Below are 25954 nucleotides of genomic sequence, written 5' to 3' on the forward strand. Positions count from 1 at the left end.
GGATAAGGTTAGAGGGAGGGAGAGAATTTGGAACTGAAAATAAAAAAAAATTTAATTAAAAAAATAAAAAGCTTGGGCACCTCCCCTCAAAAAATAAAGTCATTTAAGGCTGCTGTTCTTTACAAAGTTGTCATTGTGGAAATGGTTTTCCTGGTTTTGCTCACTTCAGCCATCCTCAGTACATAGAGATCTTCCCAGTTTCCTTTGAAACTTGGCTTTTTTCCATAAGAGTTTGGCTGTGAAAAGGAAGAGAGAGACATGAAAGGATTGTAGGGTCAAGTCATGTTTTTTTGGTGTTGGGTTTTGGGGTATTTTTAAGGATAGGGGAGATCTGGTTAAATTTGTAGGCAGCCAGGAAAGAATCAATAGAGAAGGAAAGATTAAATATTAAAGAGGTGGTGGGGAATGATTAGGGGGGGCAGTAAAGGAAGGAGAATTCTACTGGAGGAGAAAAAAGGGATGGAATCAAGGGTACAAATAGGTAAATTGATTTTGGCAAAAAAGGGCCACCTCTTCATCATAGACTGGAGTAAAGGAGAAGAGAATGGAGGGATGATGTCCAAAGTCTTAAGATGTAGAGGGTCCAAATAGCCTGTCCATTAATCGAGTGTTTATTAAACACCCATGACAGCAACAACGCCAGTACAAAGTTGGAAGTAATCCTTACCAGCAAGGAATTGACATTCATGGTCAATGACCTCTGTTTTCTTCATAAAACATGAAGCAAAAGTTGTGGGTAGAGAGGAAGGTGAGAGAGTTACTTTGTAGTGTTTAAGGAGAGAAAGTTTAGGAGATTTGCTGAGAGGATGAAATGGAGCCCCAGGGAGATCAAATCAAATGAATTTGTAGTGGACCCCATCGGTGCTGGGCAGCCTCCTCCTGTGTTCAGCCGTAAGGTTGTTAAGAGTGTGGAAGGGAGCTGGTGCGGATTCTTTCTGTCTGTTTCTCATCCTACCTCGTCCTCCTAGCTCCTATTCTTTTCCCCTTTCGGACTCCTCTATTCCCCACCCCCATAGCCCTCCCTACCTTCCCCTCTATTTTTTACTGAAATGAAGTATGTAGTCAAGGTAGAAGCAGAGATTCATGGGATTTGGGAATGAGTCAAATCAAACAGAATCTGAGTTTCCCAGCGTCAAAGTAGGATCCTGCTCCAAGGCTCCCCATAGAAACAACAAGAAAGATAAAAGCAAACCCCCAAATTGACAAGCTCATTAGCTGCCTGGTTTAATTCAACCCTATTCGGTCCCCAAAGTGTTCCTCTCTTCCTTCCCTGTTTCTCCAGGCTCAACAGCCAACAGAGACTGTAGATTTGGGGAAGATAACAAGGCTGAAAAACTCCCGTGCTATTGGAGAAACTGGCTTTGGGTTTCCATAATAATGTAAGGGGGAACAGGGCCACAAGTTACATACCATTCTCTTGAGACTTCAAGTGTTAAAAGTTTCCTCTCCAGCCTGTTCCCTTACTAAATAACTCTTTTTCTATGCTTAGTAAAGGGTCCGCCTCACCTGGTGTTCATTGTTTTGATTTTTTAGAAAAAACTGTCCTTTGACTTAATTTCCTAATCTGATTCATGGTCAAATAGGAAAATAATTTTATTTATTTGATCATTTTGTTCTGTTTTCTGGATAATTAGATATCTCCTCTGTCCTGGGTTCTCTACTTTTTCAAATAATTTTGTCCAAATTCTTCTAGACTTAGCCTATATTCACTTTCTCTATTGTGCACCTCTTGAAGGTGGTATACTTGTGTGACATCAGGAATGGAGGCAGGGAGAAAGCCTTTACCCTCTTCCATGGTTGCTTGGATTCTGCCGTCTTTTTTTGTGGATGGGGAGGAGGGTGTCTGGCCATACCTTTGTACCCTCTCTGGATTTCCCTTAAAATCTATACTCTCTGACATAATGCTATACCAGGGCTGCTCTGGGAAGGTGTCCCTTATTGTTTCGTACTCTACCCAAAATTTTTTAAAAGTTTTTTTAAACTTATCTGTCCTATATCTCACTGCACCCCCAAGAGCTAAGCTTTCTGTGTCTTCTAAAATAATGAATTAATCTGACCAACAAACTAATCTGTATTACTGTTAGAAGGCTAGAAGAGAGAGGCCCCCTCTGGGGCTTTCCCTCCCTTGGCCTCCCACATGCATTTAAACAGTGATCTTCTTGAAACAGTCTTTATCTTTGTCATCTGACCTAGAAAAGTGACTGCAACGAGTATTTGGTGCCTAGGGGAAGAGAGGGAGGTACCATAGTAGGCTAGTAAAGGAGATATTTTATATCAAGTGGCATCCAGTCATCTACTTCATCTAGATTAGAAGGCTATCTCTGTTCCCAAGCTCTGTGCCTTTGAAAGCTGGGGCCATGTAGCCTAGAAGGCATATGGTGCTTTATAAACTTTGAGGTCCCTAACATTATGCCCACTTTCAAAGATTAGCAGATTGTTCTTCAGAAAATATTTCTTTTTTTTAGTGGGCTGAGTATAATCTTATTCTGAGAAAAATTTAACCTGTTCATTGGGTTCACCTATATGGGGGACACTGGAATGAAGGGTCCAGAGGTATGAAAAATGGACGCAGACAACTAGGATGACCAAAACCCTAATGTGATGTATCAGTAAGAAGCAGCTGAGTTTTGTGATAAAATAACCAGAAAAGCCAGGCAAATACAGACCTGCTGGCAACCCTAGTCCCAACTCCTTATGAGTGTAAATGTTGTCCATTCAGACCAATTGGCAGGATATCTATCATCTGTCCTCCAGCCACGACCCATGTAGCAAGCCTCGGCAGATAGCAAACAGGCATCAGAGTCACAAAATCTGGATTCAGATCCCACTTCTGACACATACTGGCTATGTGGCCCTAGGCAAATTACTTACTCTGTCAGTAGCACGGGGAAATTCTCCAGACTGTAAAGTGCAGAGCAGTTAATGGTCTGCATCGGTATATGGAATTTCTTCAGGGAAGTTCCCAACATCAATGAAATCAAATGTTCAGACCAAACCAAACAAACAAACAACAAAAACAAAACACTAAAAAAAAGACAGAAAGAAAGAAACCAAAACCTAACTTAGTCATTTGGCAAAAGAGTCTTGCAATGAAGTTGCTGTCTTGGATGGAGTCTTGGGCTGAACTATAAATGTTCTCTTTTCCAAAAGGATCTCCAAAGCATTTATCCAATGAACTTCATTACACAGGTGAGGAATTCATGAGTTTCTACTTACCAAAAATAAAACGAAATTAAGGATGGCATTAGACAGCTTCACTTCTTGGGTCTGACTCTAAGCATTCAGGAATCTTTAAATTATATCCCCTCCCACAGTCACCAAGAAACAATTTAAATGTTCAGGGAATGGGTTCTATATAAATCTAAAGAGTCATCATCAATGTATTAACAGTTAATTATCTAAATCTATGCTAAATCATAATAGAGGAGATTAGGACACATCTGAAAATCAGATAGGTTGGAAAATCCAAAAAGAAATACAGGGAATAAAATGAATGAAGGAAAAGGCATTTACAATGGGCAAATCATTATACTGCGTGCTGGGAATGAAAACAGGAAGGTAGAAACAGCCCCTTCTCTGAAGGAGCTCACATTCTGATGGGGGACACAACAGAGGTGGAAGATTTCAGCAGCACATTGGTTGGAAAGACCCCATTGTCCTTAGGGTGCAGTGGCAAAGCAGATGATAACATTTCTTCTTTAATGTCATTTCCACTGATAAAAACGTTATCTGATATTGAGCTCTGTTGGCCACTTTGAGCCAAAGTGACGGAGATTTTGGTGTTAAAAATGTTCTTTTCTGGGACCTCAGTGGCTGTGTCTGCAGCACCTACAGAAGCACCCAGGTTGCTGCCTTAGGATGATGTCTATGGGGACTAGGCTAGAAGCAGGACTGGTGGTCTAAGAGTTGCTATGACTCCTGGGGCCCTTGGGTTTACCTGCCAGTCATTGGCAGTTAGTTAGCAGTTGGTGGTGGTGATGGTGGCAAGGAAGGTGGGCCCCTTCTCCACAATGATTGTTCCCCTCAATGATGGCTACAGAACCAGGGCTGGAAGCAGGGACAGCGATCTGGGGGACCTAGCTATTCCCAAGGCTCTTGGATTCAGGGTTCAGAGTCCTGGGCTCTTTCCACTGGGGTCTGAGGAGAGGTGAGATGGTAGCAAGGTTTTGATTCACCTGGAATATGCCATCTCCTGTTATCTCCCTTAGGATTTAAACTTTTCATTGAAAATTTGCATAAGGCCCTTTAGTAAGTGACCACTAGGATAGAATCTGGGATGTCTTAGGGGAAATTGACTCTCTCTACCTCAACACTCTTCCTTCTTGCAGGTCAATAATGAGCGTCTGTATCTACCCCTGAAGCTGGGTCAAGGGAAAATTAATATCTTTTCCTTTGGCTTCCATGTGGTCATAGAAACTGACTTTGGGCTCAAGGTTGTGTATGACTGGAAAACCTTTCTGTCAGTCACTGTGCCTCGGAGCATGCAGAATGGTACATTTGGCCTGTGTGGCCGCTACAACGGAAATCCTGATGATGACCTGGAGATGCCCATGGGCCTGATGGCCTCAAGTATCAATGAATTTGGGCAGAGCTGGGTAAAGAGGGACACTTTTTGCCAGGTGGGCTGTGGGGACCGCTGCCCCTCTTGTGCCAAGGTAGAAGGCTTCTCCAAAGTCCAGCAGCTCTGCAGCCTGATCCCCAACCAGAATGCAGGCTTTGCCAAGTGCCACAGTAAAGTCAACCCCAGTTTCTTCTACAAGAACTGCCTGTTTGATTCCTGTATTGACGGGGGAGCTGTGCAGACAGCATGCAGCTGGTTGCAGAACTATGCCAGCACCTGCCAAACCCAAGGGATTGCAGTGACCGGCTGGAGGAACTACACTTCCTGCTGTGAGCCCACCCTCTTTCCATTTCCCTCCATTCTTCTCTCTTGTTGGGGCAACATTTTGTGGGGGCAAAAGCTGTCTCTTTAGGACATGAGAGTAAATACCCTGGAGTGAAAGTCTTGGTGCTAACATGGCAGGGGCAGAGGAGAACCATAGGAACACAGGTTCATAATTCTGGGACCTCCTGGGCCTGCTGATACACAAATAATTTGAGGATAAGTTGTGTAACTTGCTTCAGTTTACATGGGCTGACATTATTGTTAAACAGAGTGGTAAGTGCGTAGGCCTGGGAATTAGAAGACTCAGATCAGCTCACATTCACTATGTGGCATCAACAATTCACCCAGCCTTCTTAAGCCTTGGTGTTCTCATATGTAAAATGGGGATAATAACACTTGATTTACCTTCTTCCATCTCAAAGAATCACAGTCATCAGGGGAGTCACTATAGACTCGCAGCTAAGAAAATGTCCTGATTTTCAAAAAAAAAAGAAGGCAGACAATTATAACTATGGACTAGTGATCTTGCCAATTCCTGATAAGATTCCAGAAGGGACGACTGAAAAAGGGACAAAAAGAGAAAAATGTGATCACTACAACTTAATAGAGATTCATCAACAACAAATCATTAGGGTAGTATTTAAGGTGAATATGGTGCCATGTTCATATCTAGATCTAGCTCTATAGAAAAAGACAGCTGTATCTACAGGTAACTATAGCTATAGAGATTTAGATACCCATATCTACACAGATAGATAGATAGCTACATGTAGATCTATCTATCTACAGATATCCGTATATGTGTGCATGTGCGTGTGTGTGTGTGTGTGTGTGTGTGTGTGTGTTTCAGGAAGGTATTTGACAAAGCTTTGATTCACAACTGGCTGATTGATTGGACCCAACAAGTATTGATTAATGCAGAGAAGTTCCTAGTGGAGGAACATAGGCCTTGGATTCTATTTTTCAGTGACTTGGAAAAAACCCATTTGTATATCATTTGTAATTTGCATTTCATAAACCTTGTTAGGAGACTTGGGCAGGCCTGACTCTATTTATGTGATCATGGACAAGCCACTTAAACCTTTATAAATCCCAATTTCTTCATCAATAAATGGGAATGGCATTTATACAACTCACCCACAGGGTTTCTGTGAAGAAAAGTGTTTTGTAAACTTTAAAGCACTATGTAGGATATTATGAAAGTTTTGGTGCTGTTGCAAGCTATTAAAACTTTAAACACTAAAGCTTAACACTACTTAAAAGCTTAAAACTACACTAAAACTTTTGAGACACCCTGTATGAATGAATTATTATTATTGGTGCAGTGGATCAGGGGACCCAACTTGGAATCAGGAAGACTCAGGTAGAAGTCCTGCTTTTGAATCTTTGGCTAAGCCACTTAGCGTCTCAATGCCCCAGCAACCTGTCTAAGATTATGATTTATAGAAAAGTTGCCTATATGTATCAGAAAAGAGTGTTTCCACACCATGAGTTCCATACACTGATGAAATAACAGGTCAGTTCCATCCTCCCTCTCCCCTCCCACACCAAATTATAATTGTTATGAAGGTGTGAGAAGTCATGCTTATTAAATTTGGGATTGTCTTGAAGCTAAAAGGATAGCTAATTACCTTGGAAGACAGAATTAGCTGCCAGAACACTCTTAGCCAGCAGTGATAGTTGGCTAAATCCAGTAAGATGACACTTAAAAGGGATGAATGTAAATTCCTACACTAGCATTCAAAAAACCAACTAAAAAGTATAGGATGTGGGAGATGTAATTAAAAAGCAGTTCATTTAAATAAAAAATCCAAGTGGTTTTAGTAGTTCAGTAAGCTCACAAGCTCTGTATGATAGAAACAGCTTCCAGGGTGAGAGAGAGACTATCCTGCTGGACTCTGCCTTGGGCAAACCACATATAAGTGTTATGTCCTCTTCTGGCTGTCATATTTTAGGAGAGCCGTTGGCAAACTGGAACTTGTTCAGAGAAGTCCCCATGGTGAGGGGATGCAAAACCATGCCACAGGAGGACCCATCAAAGGAATTAGGGATGTTTAGCCAGAAAAAGAGAAGACATGGGTGGGGCAAGACATCTGCCTACAAATACTGGAAAAGCTGTCATGTTAACTTGTTTGCTTGACTCCAGAGGAAGGAAGAAAAGTGGATTGTAAACTTCAAAGTGCTATTGAAAAGCAAGCTGTTAATATAAGGGCTGTCACAAAATGGCCTGGTCTGCTTCAGGAAGCGGCCAGTTCTATGGAATTAGAGGTCTTCAAGCAGAAGAAGCTGGATGATCGATTGGTGAATATATTGTAGTAAGGATTTCTATTCATGTATAAATTGGACTACATGACATGAAATCCTTTAATATTTGGCAATTTTATCATTTTTTAACTCTCAGAGTTAAGGCCTGGGTTCAATGTTAGCCTCTGGCACATCTTATTCTATCTTCCCCTCACCCCTCAAAAGAACACTTTGCAGGATTGTTGGAAATTAAATAATTTACATGAAAGTACTCCGGGAAAAAAAAAACCCTAAACAGTGTAGTATTATTTACCAAAGTAATTTAATTATATCTAATGAGGCAGAATGTAAAGAAAGAAATAGATCCATTGATCTTGTAACTCCCTCAGCACCTAGCATGATGCAAGCATGAGAAATGAACAAATTTATTCTGCTCAATGCATCTCATTGGGCTAGTCCCCATCACCCTATCGCCAACTTCTAGCACCTCACACCAATCAAGACAACGTGGCACCCTCCTTATGACCTCACTGTAGTAGACACCAGACCCTAATATTACAGGTTTTATATCTTATGAAAGTTAGGTAATTGACTTATTTGACAGGAGAAAACTCAGGAAATATGGTGTGTCAGCTTTACGACCCCAACTCTTCTGGTATCATTTTAATAAATAAGTTTTTTTTCCCCCCAATTGGATACTACTTTATTGACTACCAAGTGGGACAACCTCCTAACATATTAAAGGTCATCTACTAATACTCAATGCATACAGGTGAAAGCAAATGATTTAAAAGGATCCCCAAAGGAATGACGGATAGATAGAGAGGGCCTGAAGAAAGAGAGAGAGAGAGAGAGAGAGGTAGAGACACTAATAAAGCATTTTCCTGTCATTAATGAGCTTGGCTACTTATTGAGGTCCTGGTGGCAGATCATCTAAAATTTAGCTAGTGTTAGTGCCTGTCTGGAGTAATTGGGTTTTTCTGATATAATTTTAATTAATTAATTGAACCAACACTTTTGAAGCACCTACTGGGTAGAGGAAAGATTTGGAAGATTAGAAGATTAGATTAGAAGACCCTAGTTCAAATCCCATCTCTCCCATTTGCCCACTGTATGGCCTAGGGAAATTACTTATCTTCTCTGGCCTCAGTTTACTCATTGTAAAAATGAAGGAGTTAGAGTAGATGAGCTCTAAGGTCCCCTCCAGTTCTAACTCTGATCCTGTGTAAAAACTGGTAAAATACTAAAGCAGGGGTTCTTCATCTGTTTTTGTGAAATGGGCCCCTTTCACAGTCTGGGCCCATAGACCCTTTCTCAGAATAATGTTTTATAATGTGTAAAATAAAATCCATAGGATTACAAAAGAAACCAATTATTTATTGAATGTAATTATCAATTTTTAAATAAATTAAATTTACAGACCCTAGGTTAAGAACCAGCAGAAGTGCTAGGTGAAATAGAAGTATGGAAAAGACAGAGGTCCCACCCTTATGGTGTTTATAGTCTATCGGGGGATAAAACATAAGCAAAGAAAATTGTAATACACCATATGACATGGGAGGTGCCAACAGAGAGATGCAAAACACATGTTCTGTAAGGTCCAAAAGGGAAAGTTGTTTCCACCTGGGAGAATGGAGGAAGCCTTTATGAATGAGGTGCCATTTGAGATGGCTTTAAAGAATGGTGAAGAGGGGGGATAGAAAGAATATGCATTCTAAACAGAGTGAACAGTATCAGCAAGGGCATGGAGGGAGGAAAGTACAGGGTTTATGATAGTGACAGTGTAGTCCAATTTAACTGGCTAAGATTTTAAAAGGTAAAGCGCTACCAGATTGCGGAAGAGCTTGAATGCCAGGTGAAGGCTTTTAAATTTTATTTAATCAGCGTCAGAGAACCACTGAAGCTCTGGGGGCAGAGATGTGGGGTGGCTAGGTCTATGCATACATAATGAAGGAGTTTCTATCAATGGTATGAAGGATGGCTTGGTATGCCAAAGAGATCCCAGTAGGTAGCAAAGGAGAAATCAGCTAGGGCAAGTCTGTTTACTTTTCTGAGACTCCATTTCTTCATTTATAAAATGAGAGGTTGAACTAGATGATGTCTGTCCTTGGGTGTTGACAAGGTGGGGGCTGCCTTGGGAGGAAACAGATGGTAGAGATTATGGAGGTGTGATCAATACAACTTAGTAACTGACTCTCCCCTCTCCCAGACTTCTCAACCAAAAGTTTCACATATGAGAGATGAGGTGAATGGTGGCATCAGTGATAGAAATACCAAGACCAAGAGGATGAACGTGTTTCTGGAAAAAGTAAATGGTCCCTGTCTATGGAAATATCCAGTGCATCTACAGACCAATGAGGCTGGCAAAGTGGGCTGGGGAACATAGATATCATCTCCTCTCATTTTATGGATGAGGAAACAGAAGTTTTGAAAACTTAAGGGACTTGCCCTAGCTGGTTTCCCCTATTTTGGGCTCCCCAGATCCAGGAGTGAGGTTCCTCCCCTCTATTTGCACCTTTGTGCAATAAATGAATAGGAGGGAGGTGGAACTCTGTCCATGGGCTAGAACCCCCTGGTGTAAGTCTATGTCCTAGACTCCATGCTTATTCCTACCAAGTCTACGATGCCAATCTTAGACCCTCCCCTTTTCCAGCCCTTTGGTTGCCCTGTTACTGGTCCCCTGCCCCTTCTTCCCTTCTCTATCACCTGGCTGACATCCATAGGTTTTCATAAGTCCTAGAGGTAGAAGGGACTGTAAAGGTCATCTTATTTTACAGATGAGGAAACTGAAGCCCGGGATGATGAAAGAATGTGCCCAAGGTGATACAGATAGTTAAGTGTCAATGGTGCAATTTGAACCCAGGTCTCTACTGACTCCAAAGGAATACGCTTTCCACTATAGTACATTGACTAATCAGAGGCCCTTCAGCCAGCAGCATCTGTTCTAGCTTTGGCTTCTCTCCAAATGTTTAAAGAAAGAGGGAAGTGGAGGAGGTGTGAGGCAAAGGCTCTTACTTGTCCTTTCTATGACCCATGAAAGATTCTGGCCTGATGTGCTCTGTTCCCTCCTTGAACCTCCGTACTAGTGATGTGACCTTGGACCAAAATGTCCTTTCACTTCTCTGAGCCCATTTCCTCATCTGTTAAGTGAGGAAATTGAAGCCACTAGATGATTGCTTAGCTCCCCAAATTGTTCAGGCTCCTTTAGCCCCATCCATTGACCTTTTCCTACTGGGGAGTTATCAAGGTATATATCTGAGCCTTCGTTCTAGCATCCAGGATGCTTCTTGTCACTTCCAGGTTCTTGTCAAATGCAAACCTTATAAAACTCAGGCACCATGTATTGGGTATATCTCAAAGGCACAAACACAAGCTTACTCTGCTTTGGCTAGGATCAACAATGATAGGATAACCCTAGGGCTATCCCTGTGAGGACCTCCAGAGGATTCTTCCCTACCCCTTCCGTTTCTTTTCTTTTCTTTTTTTTTGGCTAGGCAGTGGGGTTAAGTGACTTGCCCAGGGTCACACAGCTAGTAAGTATTATGTGTCTAAGCCGGATTTGAACTCAGGTCCTCCTGAATCCAGGGCCAGTGCTCTATCTACTGTGCCCCCTAGCCCCCTCTTCCCTACCCTTCTGGAGAGCTTTAGTAAACTCAGTTTGGGTATAGACCTGAAGTTAGTAACCAGTACATGTTAGTAATACTAACAATTTGTATTACATTTCGTGTCTTTTCAAAGCACTTTCTCCTATCTAATTTTATTTGATCATCCCAATTACCTTTAGAGATAGGTGGGGCAAGTATTGTTTCCATTTTGCAGCTGAGAAAGCGGAGGCCAAGACAGGCTAACTGAATTGTCCAGGGTCACAAAACTAGTTAGTCAAAGAGTTGGCCCAAGAACCCAGGTCTCCTGTTTCCTAGTTCACTCTTCTTTCCACTATACAGGACTGTTCTTGCTTTAAGAAGAGAGTTAAAATACTAACAGGGCATTCAATATTGTGGGCTCGGGTTACACCAATTACTTAACCAATAAGCATTTATTATGAACCATCATTGTGCCAGGCGCTCTTGGGAAATAGGGAAGGGATGGATAGAGAAGATGAATAGAGTGTGATCCCTGTCTTGAAGGAGCTTGGACCCTACTTGAGGCTCTGAAAAACTTTTAGTTTTGAGTCCAAAAATGGGAACAAAAAGGGCTCTTATTTCCATAGCCCTGGCTTGTGTACAGGTGATCTTCTCCCAGGTAAGAAGGTCTTTCTGTACATAGCTGAGGCTCTGACAAAGCTAGGCTTCAAGGCCCAGCCTAGAGTTAGAGCAGCCAAGTGTGTCATGGATGATTTGAACTCAGTATCAAGATTATAGAGTTAAGTAAATCCTGAATGATTCATCAGTACTGATGGCTGACTCAAAGCTATCATTTAAAGGCAGGATACAGAAAAGAAACTGAGGGAACAGGAAAGAATGCCAAAAAGGAAAGAACTGGCCCAAAGGAAATTGTGAGGTATGGTCAGAGCCAGCCCTATCTCAACACTTATTTCAGGAACAAGAGAAAACCGAGAAAGAATATGTTCTTGTTACTACTACTTCACTAGAACTGACGAAAGCAGATCGTAAGATGGCATACCGTGGCCTTGACTTCCAAAAAACAAGAACAGAAATATTTCCTGAACTTCTTTCTGCTAAGAAGCATTCAACAATCCCTTCTTGACAAATGGTGGGATACAGAGAGAGGTTAAGTAAGAATCCTCCATTACACTTGAGCCTTATTGGTAGCAAGGGAGAAATGCTAGTGTTTTCCAATTATTTCAGCTCTTCTTGTCAATAAGAAAACAATTTATTATCCAATTATCTTTCTCCTCTCTAAAAACCTCTTCAGGTCAGGGGAGAGCAAGCAGAGTCTGCCAATCTAAAGAGGGAGAATTCTCAGAATCACTGACCACCTTTAAGATTGTCATCAGCTTAGGGCAATCAATCCATCAACAAACAGAAATTAAGAGCCTATTGTGTGCTAGGGACTGTACCGAGCATAGCTAGGCTGCTAGGTGGCTCAGTGAATAGAGCTCTGGGCCTAGAATCAGGATAGACCTGAGTTCAAATCTGGCCTCAGATACTCACTAGCTGAGTGACCCTGGGTAAGTCACTTAAATTCTATTTTGCCTTAATCCACTGGAGAAAGAAACGACAAGCCATTCTAGTATTTTTGCCAAGAAAACAAAGTCAGACACAACTGAACAACAATTGTGCTGATACAAAAGTCCATGCTATCAAAAAGCTGAGAGTCTAATGGGATCTATCCAGGAGTGTACTGGTAAATATTTAACAGCTGGATGTAAAAAGAAAAAAAAAGTATGCCCAATACACTTTTAAGTTAATCAGCATTATTTACATTTTCTCTATCACTTTCTTACATATAGACAATAAACAAAATGATAAATCATTACTGCTTTGTAGGATTTGCTGATTCCCAAGGCATAAATTCTCACACAGAAAATAAGCTATATAAGCTGGCTCCAGTACACCCTGGCATAACTTATTTGGTCATAGATTAGGGTGTTTTAGATGTTCAAAGTACAAAGAAAGGTCTACAGTAGTCAAAGGCAGCTTCCTGGAGGAGATGGGGCTTGAGATGTGTCTTAAAAGCAGGAAGCACTTGGATAGAGGAAAAAACTCGAGTAGGAAAATAACAGCTACGTAAATGCTAGATGGGCAGGGGGTAGGACAAGGATTCATTCATGGCAGCGGAGGAGGGTCTGCAGTATAAAGCAGTACAAAACAGAAATGAGTCTCTTCTTCTTAGCTTGTCCATCTTTCAAGGGGGAGGTTAGGAAGGGTGAGGACAGAGGGAAGGAAGGTGAATGAGAAGGAGTACCAGTTACATATTACATGGGAATTGTGTTAGAAAATTTTAACTTTACTCTCTGGAGCCAATCAATAAGTATTCATCAAACATGAATCTTGTGCTCAGAATTGTGCTAGGAGCCACAGTGAATACAGAAGAAGAGTAAGATGGACTTCCTGCCCTTGAGAAGCTTACAGCATAATTGAAGAGACAAGATAAACAGGAAACAACAATGAACACCACAAGCCAGTTTATGATTGAGCACTAAATTATGTGGCAGTAATACTAGCCGATATTTACATAGAGCTTTATTAAAATTTGCTGAGCACTTTACATACATTATCTCATTTGGTAGTAGACAAGGGTGCTTTGGAATTTCAAAGGACAGAGAGAGGTCTGGAGTAGTCATGGAAGGCTTTCTGGAGGAGTTGGGAATTGAGATGTGCCTTAAAACTGGGAAGTATTTGGATAGGGCTCTAACAAGGAGAAAAACCTGAGTGAAGACATGGAAGTGAAAATAAGCCTGGTTATATAGCAAAGAGTGAAGAGACCTTCCTGAATGGAAGAGAGTGTGATTGTTGGTGAGTAATGGGATATAATATGGGATCATCTGGATGAGGGCAGATTACAGAGCACTTTGAAAGCCAGCTCGAGATGGGAATTACATGCATGAAGATGTATCACCAACCCACTTTTCCTTATTTATCCTTTGACTTAAATCCTTGTAGGTCCATGAAGCCTTCTTCTTGGCAGAGAGGGACCCAATTACTTGAAAGACAGGGCAATACTGGCCCCACTTATCCCTGTATGTCTCCCTCAGATAATCCCCAAACAAGTGAGTGATGACATGACTTTCTTTCCTGGTCCACCCTCCCTTGAGCAAGACCACTTTTCTTAAAAATTCTTTCAGCTGTCACCTGCCCTCCAAACAGCCATTACGAGAGTTGTGTGAGTGTCTGTCAGCCCCGATGTGCTGCTATCCGCCTGAAAAGTGACTGTAATCATTACTGCGTGGAGGGCTGTCAATGCGACGCTGGCTACGTCCTGAACGGAAAGAGCTGCATCCTGCCTCACAGCTGTGGTTGTTACTCAGATGGCAAATACTATGAGGTACGGGGGCTGGGCCCTTTGTTTTCCCCTTTCCTTATTCACATTTCATTCCATCTGTAAAGAAGTTGGTCACTATTTGCTAATCTCCTGTACCATATTAGTTTTGCATGGAGGGGGATTTGAAACAGAAAGAGTCAGGACTTCTTGAGGACCAGATTTAGAAGAGATATTTCAGTCTCCATTTTCCTACGGCTCCAGGTGACCCTGCTACCCCATCCTCCTCCACAATCATAGTCTCTGCCTGCCTGGCTTTTCTCTGAATCCTGATTTCCTTTCAACCATGAATCTTCATTCAAAAGCTCCTGACATGGGTATGGATTGCAAATATGGTGGCCATGAATCTGTCGTTTACAGCTCTTTTATCTGTGTATATTTCTAACCTGAAAATATAGAGCCTTAAGGTTGCATAGAGGGATGGGGAGGAGGGTTGTCCTTCCTTTAAATCAGCATAGAGTTCATGTGAACATGAATGGAGACTGGGAATTCTCCTTCTGCCTTGTGTTCTTCCAGTTTGAGTTTCCTTTTTCCTGTGTGGAGAACCCTGGACTTTTGGGTACCATGAAGTTATTGATCCTCTCTTCAAGAATGGAGGGTGAACTACACCAACAGCAATCACACACACACACACACACACACACACATACCTCCAAGCTTCTGATAGCTGTAAATCACCAACAAATACTAGAGATTGTACCAAGAACAAAGTAGTTATTAAACATTTACCAGTATATTAGTGAGGAAAGGGATAATTTTAAAGCATGGTTTCTTCCCCCCCCCCCGCCCCCAGCACTTATAGTCCATTTATGGGAAAGAAAAAATATAATTAAAGTGATAAAATAGCTACCAAACAGCCTTTTACCAAATGCAAAGTGATACATTGGAAGAGGGAGACTTTTTATCTATCTCCTAAAAAGGCTGATGCATGTACATTGTCAGAAGGGTGGGAAAAATAATGTGTTTAATTTTCAAACAACCCTGATGAATAGATCACTGGGCTAGGAATGGAGACGAAAGCCTCCTAAAATCTGCCTAGATGCTACAAGAGCTTTGCTACATAAGATCTCTTATCTTCTCTGTGCTTTGATTTTGTTGTTGTTCAGTCACGTTCAACTCTTTGTGACCCTGTTAGGGGTTTTTTTGGCAAAGATGCAGGAGTGGTTTGCCATTTCCTTCTCCAGTTTATTTTACAGAAGAGAAACTGAGGCAAACAGGGTTAAGTGACTTGCCCGGGGTCACACAACTAGTATGTGTCTAAGGGTGGATTTGAACTCAGGTCTTCCTGATTCTAGGCCCAGCACTCTATCCACTGCACCACCTAGCTGCCCTGTGCTTCAATTTATCCAGCTATAAGGTGTAGATACTTGCCTCTTTCTATCTCACAGAGATATTCTTAATTTCCCCTGTGAGATCCTAAAAATATAATTAGATAATACAGATGAACGTCAATCAGTTAATAAACATTTATTAAGCCTTCCTATGTGCCAGGCACTGTGCTAAATGCCGGGGCCACCAAGAAAGGCAAAGCATGCTCTCTGACATTCTAACGACATGCAAACAACTGTGCACATACATGATTTGTAAATGTAGTATAAGCGGAAGGTAATCTCAGAGGGAAGGCGCCAGCATTAAGGGGGTTTGGGAAAGTGCCTCGAGGTATTAGTAGAAGCATTATATAATTACCATTAAATATTAGATAAGCTGTAAGAAACATGTTAATATAATAGCCAATTTATTTCATTTCATGCTCATTACAACCCAATGAGGTAAGGAGTGACAGTATTATTCTTATTTTGCACATGAGTAAACTAAGGCTCATAAAAGTTAAATGACTTTCCCAAGGTCACAGAATTAGTCATTGGGTATTTCAAACCCAAGTCTAGGACTCCAAATCCTGTGCTTTTCTGCTGTATTTCAGATGCCTCTGTGATGGTATACTGATATTAATATCATCATTGTTTTATCAATCACCACTACAGAAAGTTCATGATTTTCCAGAGCTGCTGACTCTGGAGGGTGGCCAATTCACAGAAACTTTAATAACATAAATAATCCACGTCTACTTTCATAATCCAAACATGTGTGGGAAGTTGCTTACAACCTCATATGTGCTTGTAGGCGCACACACACACACACGCGTGCACACACATACGCACGCAGGCTAAAAACATTTCAGGCCATTAGCTCTTAGTGTAATCTCCTGGCTGTCCTTGTCATGTCTAATTAGGGCAAATAGAGCTATATCAGGGCCAGTCACTTTACTGAGAGGCTAGTTTTATGATCAAGCTCCCCTGCAGGATGAGTTATTTACCCTTGATCCTATCCACCCAAGTGAGGTAATTTTTCTCCTTCCACCAATGTAATGTCTAACTTCTTATCAGAGAGAAGCCAGACCATCCACTCAATTATTCCATAAATCTGATAAGAGAAATGAAGTCGATTTGTGAGGTTGCCAGCGCCCAGAATATTTTATGGCACTGGAGAGAGAGGAGAGGTGGTTCCGGGAACCACTCCCTCTTGGTGGATAAAAAGATCAACATGGAAGGTCTTAAGTTGTGAACAAATTCCCTAAAAGATCTTTTCAGTCAGCTATCTATCTCTGTATTTAAGGAGTTTCAGTGGCCTAGTATCCAGGGCTTTGAGAAGGACACTGGTTTAAGCAGGAACTGTGAAATGGCCAAAGAAGGATATCTTCTTAGCCTTCAGGCATCTCTCCTTGGTGGAACTGCTTTGGGGTCAATTTGATTTAATATTTATTGAGCACCTGCTGAGTTGCACAGAATCACATGAGATGAGATTTTCTACTTACCTATTCTAGGCTAGGCAGAGATAACCACTTTTCAGCAGCCCTCATGAACTCTTAGATCCCATATAAAAGTGCATGTATTGGTTCATTATTGAATTATCAATTTAAATTTCCATATGGGGGTGATTTTGGAAAGGATGGGTGGATTGCTTTGAATTATTCTCCTTAAAGGAGGCGAAAGGTTATTCTTTGGATGAGTGAAGCCCCAAGTTCTCTTTAAGTCCCTAGAGGATAAAAGAGGACGAATCAGTCTTCTTTGAAGGTAGAGGCATTTCGGTTGGACCCAATAATGACATTGCTTTCTTTGGCATCTTTAATAGTAGAGCAGACACCCATCTGTCTGGGACCAATTTAGGTTTAGTCCTGGGGGAAAGACCAGATGTTATCAGAAGCTGTTCTTTGCAAAAGGTCTCAATACAAATGTTTGTCCTGTTCAGTCAGTCGGTTCTTGTGACAATTCTGGATTCAGGTTGGTTGTAATGCTGGATCCATTCCATCTCCCAACTCTCTGCCTTTTTGCTGGCTGTCCCCCATGCTTGGAATGCTCCCTCTCACCAACTCTACTTCCTGGCTTCCCTGAATTCTCTCAGACTCAGCTCAAATCCCACCTTCTGCAGGAGGACTTTCCCAGTCTCTTCCCACCTCCAACAGCCTTCTCCTCACTGCCAATATGCTCCCCTGAGATCACTTCCTGCTTATACTGTGCATATCTTGTATGTACATTACTGTTGTCTCCCCCATTAGAATGTGAGCTCCTTGGAGGCAAGGACTTCATGTTTTTGTTTTTTATTATTAGTATTACTATTATTATTAATGTTAATATTATTAGGTATTCCCAGTGCTTGGCATGGTGCCAGGCACGTGGTGAGCACTTTTTGAAAAAATGCATATTGATTGACTGACAAACAGGGCTACAAAGAAGGCCTGAACCCTTTGCTCAAAAACAAACAAAAAAAAAAGGCAGCTCAACTTCATAGACTTTGCCTCCAATCTGTTTGTAACTCATAATAAATGGCTTCCAAGAAGTCACCTTTTCCTTCCTCGCCCCAGCTCCTCCTCTTCCCCTAATGTTCCAAGTCTCAGCTTTGTTAAAATGGGCTGGCTCAGACTGGCAAAATGAGCAGTGGGGCAGGATTTTGGCTCTCCCAATGCCAGCCAGCTGAAGCCCTGGTTTATCCTTCTCTTCTTCTCCCTTTCAGCCCAAGCAGCTGTTCTGGAATAGCGACTGCACCCGCCGATGCCGCTGTTTCCGGCGCAATCTCATCCAGTGTGATCCTCGGCAGTGCAAGTCAGATGAAGAATGTGCCCTCCGGAACGGAGTCCGGGGCTGCTTTAGTACCAAGACGTCCTACTGCATTGCAGCAGGTGGTGGTGTCTTTCGAACCTTTGATGGCGCCTTCCTCCGCTTTCCTGCCAACTGTGCCTTTGTCCTCTCGACCATCTGCCAGAAATTACCTGATATCTCATTTCAGCTCATCATTAACTTCGACAAGTGGTCCTCCCCCAACCTCACCATCATTTCTCCTGTCTACTTCTACATTAACGAAGAACAGATCCTCATCAGTGACCGAAATACTGTCAAGGTACCATACTCACTGCTAGAGCTTTCATTTGTAAGATCTGCTTTCCCAACGATCATATCTCATAAGAAGACACTTTTTTTTACAGTATACATTATCCGGCATGACTAAGGAATGAAGTATGCTGATTAATCAGATATTTAAATTAACAGGGCATTGCTACATAGAGGGGTGGGTATCAAATCTCTATTTCATTGATGCTGAGAAATGCAGATACGAAGATGCACATTAGCAACTCCTCAGTGACATGTAAGTCTAAGAGAACGGCAAGATCACTAAGAAGATTCACCCATGGTCAAACATACATATATGTATCAAAGGCAGGGCTTGGACTAAATCCTGACCACAAGACCAGCCCTTCTGAGCACCAGTCTCAAATTACTAACTGCTTTGTAGAAATTTTGAACTGTATGTCCCATAGGTATGTCCGACTCAGCATGTACAAAACAGCACTCATGATCTTTCTCCCTAAACTATCCCTCTCTCAAGATTCTCTGTTACTGTCAAAGCCATGGCCGCTTTCCCAATAACACAGGCTCACAACCTTGGTGTCATCCTTGCCTCCACTCTTCCGCTTAGGCCGCCTATCCGATCTGCTGCAGTTGTATTATTTTTTTTATCTTCGCAACATCTCTCATACGTGTTTCCTCTCCACTCATGCAGCCGCTGTCCTCCACTGTGCAGGCCTTCATCTCCTCACTTCTGGTTGGTTTCCCTTCCTCAAGCCTCACTGGCCCACCCCATTCCATCCTCTACTCAGCTGCCAGAATGACTTTCCTGAAGCTTACCTGACCAGGTCACTCCCTCACTCAGTAAACTCTGGTGGCTCCCTATTATCTCTAGGATCAAACATAAAATCTGATTGTCATTCAGAACCCTTCCAGCCTTTTCCTAATCTTACTAGTCTTCTTTGTTCCATCTTCTTAAATTATAATGGACATAGCTGAGTTTATCTCTGGTGTCTCCAAAGCACTTAAGGAACTTCCAGTTAATCCTTATAGCCATCAGTTATCATTGGACTGTGTGTGTATGGAAAGTTCTAGCTTATAGAAGAGTGGATAAATCAATTGGTACAATAGATGTGTTTCTAGCCTGTGAACATTTTTATGAGTCTTCAGAATTAGTATTAGTCTGGCCCATGTGTCTGATTGCCTCCCATTCCTTTTTCTTGTGTCCACCCTGATTGTTCCCCTAAGCAAGAGGGTCCACTCAGAAAAACCATATGTCAAAAACAAAAGCCAAAGCAAAAAAATTAATTAATTTATGTATATATATATATATATATATATATATATATATATGCATGTATATACACTACCAGAGATCTCCATAAAAACCAAATCAAACCAAATGAAATAAGGAACAAACCAGTGTAGATTTCTTAGACCTATTGTTTGAATTCGTTGAAGCCTTAGTTAGGTCTTTAGGCATGTAAACAAATTTCCATCCTCTAGAACAAACTGCTTTGGGACTTTGGACTCCCACCAGGTCTAATTCTCAATTAGCTTCAATTGGATGATCCATTTTGCTGAATTATGCCCAGAAACCTAGAGCTTCCCTCAGTCAAATCTTGATAGTCAAGCTGAGCTGGTGGAGGGAGAAAGCTGAGCACAGAGAAGATGAGAGTGTGTTTGTATGTTCCCGGGTCTACGTTTCAAAGCCAAACATAAATGATTTGGGAATTATAGGTTATTATGCATGGCTGCTTTCCTCTATTGGCACAGATAGTCAGGCGTTGAATGTATCTTGATTTTAAGAATCATCAAATAGCTCACAATCAAACATGAGGCTTTTACACTGTCAGTGTTTTGCAAAAGCTTGATAGGAATAGTCAGAATTTCAGTGTTCATTTTTAATTTTATTGCAAGTTACAGAGCCTTCTGACAGTCCCCTTCCCTCTATTCTCTGATCACTGTCAACATAAACACATTGGTCCGGTGTGCAAGAGCTAGAGAGGGAAACTGATTATCTAAGAGAGCAAAACTGACAATGGTGATTAAATCACACACTGTGTTGAATGGAACACCCCAAGCCAACCAAAAATGAAAAAAAAAATCATAGTTTTTAAAAAATGCTTTTGCTGTTAAGGCTGTAAAGTGTTACTAACAACCCAGGAAAACAATTTATTTTATAAGTACAGTAAAATCTGGTTATGCTGTTTCCCAAGGGCTAAGGAAAGAGAATATTATAAGCAGAAGAATGACGAATGTAGGAAACACTCTGTGGCTCTCTGATCTCTGGGGGGAATTTCAGTTTGAACATTATACACAAGAAAACAATAAACATAGCAATGATACCCAGTTTCGTTTTAGTTGTGTTTGGCTCTCCCTTAATGTAGAGCGGGGATTTCATTTTTAGTAATTGGCTTTTGCTGGTGAAACTAACACAAAATCAAGTTATTCATTGTGTTTTTCCACGCACTTTTCCTCCCTCTGTCTCCGCTACTATTTACCACCCCATTTCCTGCCACCATTAGGTAACCAGAAACAACAGGAACCAAAGGGGTGATCCCCTTCCCCAACCCCTACCCCCAGTTCTCCGTGAGTTTCTTTCTTTCTTTTTCCTCCCCATCTAGGTGAATGGGACCCAGGTGAATGTGCCGTTTATAACAGGATTGGCCACCAAAATTTACAGCAGTGAGGGCTTCCTGGTGATTGACACTAGCCCAGACATCCAGATTTATTATAATGGTTTCAATGTCATCAAGATCAGCATCAGTGAAAGGCTACAGAACAAAGTATGTGGCCTCTGCGGCAACTTCAATGGGGATCTGACTGACGACTATGTGACCCTGCGGGGAAAGCCAGTGGTGAGCAGTGTGGTGTTGGCCCAAAGCTGGAAAACCAATGGTATGCAGAAGAGGTGAGGGCAACCTGGAAGGATCCCACATGCAGACCATGACAGCTTTGTGGAATCCATGGACTTAATCCTGTCATGTGAATAAGGGATGCTTTAACCGAGGCCGTTCAGTGCACTGGGAAGCTCAAAAATAAGGTCTAGAAGTAGGAATATCCCATTCAATCCAACATTCATAAAGGCACCTATGACGTTCCTGACACTGTGCAGTTGGTGCTTCAGTGGATAGAAGCACCACACCTGGAGTCAGCAAGACTTGAGTTCAAAGCCAGCCTCAGATACTTACTAGCTATATGACCCTAGGCAAGTCACTTAACTTCTGTTTGCCTCAGTTTCCTCATCTATTAAATGGGGATAATAATAGCATCTATCTCCCACAGTTGTTTCGAGGGTGAAGTGAGATAATAATTGTAAAGCACTTAGCACAGTCCCTGGTACATAACAAGACTATATAAATGTTACCTATTATAATTATTAGCTAGGCCCTGAAGACACAAAGAAAAAAAATGAAATATACCCTGGCCTCAAGGCACTGATATTACATTGTACTATAACTTCCAAAGCGTATTATTCTCCTACCAAGAGCTGGCCCAGATTGCTCTAGTTTTCTTTGTTTGTTCATTTTAATGAGGCAATAGAGAGCAATAGATAGAACACTGGGTTTTGAGTCAGAAAGACCTGGATTCAGATCCTGCCTCTGACATTTACTAACTATGACCTTCTGCATGGCTCATAGCCTCTCTAAGCTTCAGCTTCCACATCTGCACATAGAAGAAAATATTGCTTGTGACACTTTCCTTAGAGTTGTGAGATCCGACGAGATAATGTGTATAAAATGCCCGGAAAACCTAAAAGTGCTGCATAAATGTCAGTTGTAACGACTGTTGTTTTTGGTGTCCTGGATGTGCAAGGCAGAGGCTCCTGGAATTGCCTGCAGGAGAGAGGAGCTGGCAGGCACCCCAGAAAGGTTTGTTGGATTGAGTTGGTATGTTTGTGCTCTGTAGCACCAGGCCAGAAAAGAAGGCACTTTCAGGAAGGGGGCAATTCTGGCTCTGGCTGCATGAAAAATGAGCAAAAAGTCTCAGTGCAAAAAAGCTTTTCAGTCCTCTGGACAGCCAAAATCACCATCTCCTTTTGTATTTCAATAGCTAAGCTTTCCATTTATTTAGCCTTACAGCTGTATCTTGAACCCCTCACGCATTCTACCTTATCCTCTAATATGCAGATAATCAGTCTTGTATCCAAGAGTAGAAAGGACGCTATGAATCTCCTCTGGGCCTTCCACATCCCTAGACTGAACCAGATAAGTAGAATAGACTTTCTCATCAATCACAGATGCATAGAATTCATGAGTTAAAGAAAGACTTTGGAGATCATCTACTATGATTACCTCAGTTTACCAATGAGGAATCTGAGGGTCAAAGAAATAAAATGACTTGCCCAGAGCCTGCTAGCCTAGCTGTTGGAGAGACAGCAAGCTGTAGTGAAAAGAGCCCTGGGCTAGAATCTGAAGAATTGGGTTCTAGTTCCCTCTTTACTACTTATTCCCATGTGATACTAGTTAAGTGACTTAACCTCCCTGTGCCCATTTCCCCATCTGTAAAGTGAAGCAAATAATACCTTCCCTGCTTACCTTTCAGGGTTACAGTGAGTATCAAATGGGATGATGTGTGTAAGACCACTTTGTGAACAGAAAAACACTACAGAAATGTAAGTGGTGGGGAGATGTTGAAGAGAGATGGATCTGAAGGCTCCTGGGGCTTGTTTCAAATCCACCTCTGCCACTTACTACCTGCTAAGCTTGTTCAAGTTACCTGGTGACTGGGCATCACTTCCTTCAATTGTAGTGTTTTCTGTGGTCCCTTCCAGCTCAAAAGCTATGATAATTAGCATCTCACAATGATAATAATACCTTTCTTTGGTATGAGAGAGGAAGGAATAGAAAGTATCTCATCTTACTGATGGAGAAAACCGAAGTTAAAGCAGTTGTGACTTGACCAAAGATACCCAGCTAGTTGGTGGGAGAATGCCCTGTCTGCACTAGTTACCTTATAGAGACAGATCCGAAATATGTAGCCTTTGTCTTTCATTGAAGGGACTGAATTTAAACCAATGGTTTCCCAGTGTCCCTAGCCATTTCCTTTTGTATCAATTAAACTGACAAAATCTCTTTCCCTCCCAGCTGTAATGAGCTTCAGTACTCCCAGTACGCATCCATGTGTGACAATGTGCACATCCAGATGATGCAAGGTGATGGCTACTGCCTAAAACTCACGGACATGAAGGGTTTTTTCCAGCCCTGCTATGGGCTGCTGGACCCCCTTCCCTTCTATGAGTCCTGCTTCTTAGATGGCTGTTACAACCACAAGAAGTTCCAGCTGTGTGGCTCCCTGGCTGCCTACGGAGAGGCCTGCCGCTCTTTCGGCATCCTCAGCACTGAGTGGATCGAGAAGGAGAATTGCTGTAAGAGTCCTTTTTACCTCTGTCTATTGAGGCTTCCTGAGTTAAATGGATGGGCTTTAGGAGATGGGGCATTGCCTAGGAATGGACAGCGCCTTCCAACCAGGGTAACAAACCTTGCTCATGGGGTCACTTGGCCATGGACGGCCGCCAAGACTTGAGGGGAAAGGCCTTAGTGAAATTTCACTCACTCATAGCTTGAGTCCAGAGAAAGCAATTGGAAATCAACCTTTGGAAGGTGAGGTTCTCCAGCTGAGAGCAGGCAATTTGGAAGCCGATAAAACTGAAAAGCCCAGGTAATGATGCTGATGGATGTCAGCTTCAGACTTGAGCAGTGGATGTCCTCTAAACTGGGAAGAGCTTCTGGGCAGAGATCAGAAAGGAAAGCGTATATGGAGAGTGACAGGCAGATCACTCAAAGACATAGCTAGACATGTCCTGCCTGAAGAGCCAACAGGAGACGTGAGTTTATAAGAGTGTGTTAGGTTACAGTTGGATTCATGAGAGTGAGTTAGGAGAGAGATAGACACACAGACACAGACACAGAGAAACACAAGACAGAGAGAGAGAGAGAGAGAGAGAGATCTATCAATATATAGATATGTAGAGAGAGTACTGTGTTCTTTTATGTATAGTAGTATAGTAAAAATTACATGAGTATGTTGATTCTATGAGGGCATTTGGTCATATTTTCACTTAGTATAAGTCAAATACCATATAAAGATGAGTATGTGTATGAACGTATGTGTGTGCTTACATGTACGTGTGTGTAGAATAGGCCTGGCCTTATACATGCATGTATCCAAGTGTGAAGAACAAGTTGGCTCAGAACACCACATAGACCATGTTTACAGTCTGGCCCAGTTGGAGAATGACAAATCTAAAAATTAGCAATCAGGTCACATGCAGGAAGAACTATGACTTGGGGCTTAGAAAACAATGAAGTTAATGAAGAATGTGCCTTCAATGAGTTCAAAAACAGTCTATAAACAAGTTAATAAGCACAGTTCTCTCTGTTGTTGGAATTTAGTGAGGGCATTTAGTTTCTTAGCTTCAATTTTTGTGACTCACTATGTTGTCAGTGGAAGTGGCTTTTAAAAATTTGCTTAATTGTTTTATGCTCAATGGACTTGTGTTGTATGTTTGCTTTGTTTTTAATGAATCTTGCTGCTTTTTACCTCCCAGTCAAGCTTTCATCTGCACATGGGCAGGTAATGTTTGCCAACTGGCAGATGAGCCAGCTCATTTCTAAATAGGCTGTTTTTTGTATGTGTGCTGCTGAGGATATACTTTATATCTATTATGCCATTTGATTGGTCATTCCCACACTGTATAAATCAGTCAACATATATTTACTAAATGCCTATTCTGCCCCCAGCATTTGCCTAAGTGGTGCCCACGTTGGGCATATACATAAAAGATGCACACATCCATAAAAAGGATCAATGGAGAAGATTAACTGAGCTGTCTGGGTCTAGACAGAGTGAGGTGTATCATCACAGGTTTGGGGCCCTCTTTTCTCCCTGGTCTTATACACCAAGGCTCTCTATTCCATCTTCTAAAAGAGACACATGGTCCCTCTCCTGGAAAGATACTTTTCCAGTTTCCAGGAAGGTACTCTCTGTGATGAGACAATGACTTATATTAACTGGATGCTTATTTGGACAGGCACATAGAGAGGGAGAGAGAAGCCACAACTTTCAGTGTTTGTTGCCTGTAAATCCAGCGCTCACAGGCAAACTCCTGGGCAGTATCTGCAATTACTCTTTGGATATCTCCCTACTAGTGTATGTGTAGAAATTTAACCTATAGCCCCTTAAATCTGGTTCTAATGAAAAGCTACATCTTGGCCCTCCTGGGACCATCATCCAGTACACAGTAGAAACAGTCTTCCCGGCCCCTTTCCCGCCCAAACCCTTTATCTTCTCTTCCCAAGAAAAGGGAGGAAAATGAGTTTGAGGAATAGGGTAAGGTTAAGGAGCCCACAAAAAAGGTGCAGGGAATGGTCAGAATAGTAAGAGAACTATCAATGTCATAGATGCCAACAGAGGTGAAGTTGACCAAAAAAATAAGGAGGGAGTGATCTGTGGTGTCAGATGCCACAGAAAGGTCATGAACTACAGGGGTCAAATGCAGGACTTTTATTTTTGCTGAACTGTATATGTTTCTGACAAGTTT

General features: G+C 41.9%; 1 protein-coding gene across 1 annotated transcript in view; it reads left to right on the top strand.

The window, feature by feature from the left end:
- TECTA (tectorin alpha) overlaps positions 1-25954 on the top strand; it is an 81973-nt gene that overhangs the window by 41706 nt on the left and 14313 nt on the right. Inside the window, 5 exon segments of the mRNA XM_020984871.2 lie at positions 4329-4890; positions 13878-14077; positions 18080-18463; positions 21036-21323; positions 23485-23779. Of these exon segments, the coding sequence (XP_020840530.1) occupies positions 4329-4890; positions 13878-14077; positions 18080-18463; positions 21036-21323; positions 23485-23779 (1729 nt within the window).

The sequence above is a fragment of the Phascolarctos cinereus genome, unplaced genomic scaffold (genome assembly GCF_003287225.1).
Source record: "Phascolarctos cinereus isolate Bilbo 61053 unplaced genomic scaffold, phaCin_HiC Scaffold_726;HRSCAF=1367, whole genome shotgun sequence".
Taxonomy (NCBI): Eukaryota; Metazoa; Chordata; class Mammalia; order Diprotodontia; family Phascolarctidae; genus Phascolarctos; species Phascolarctos cinereus.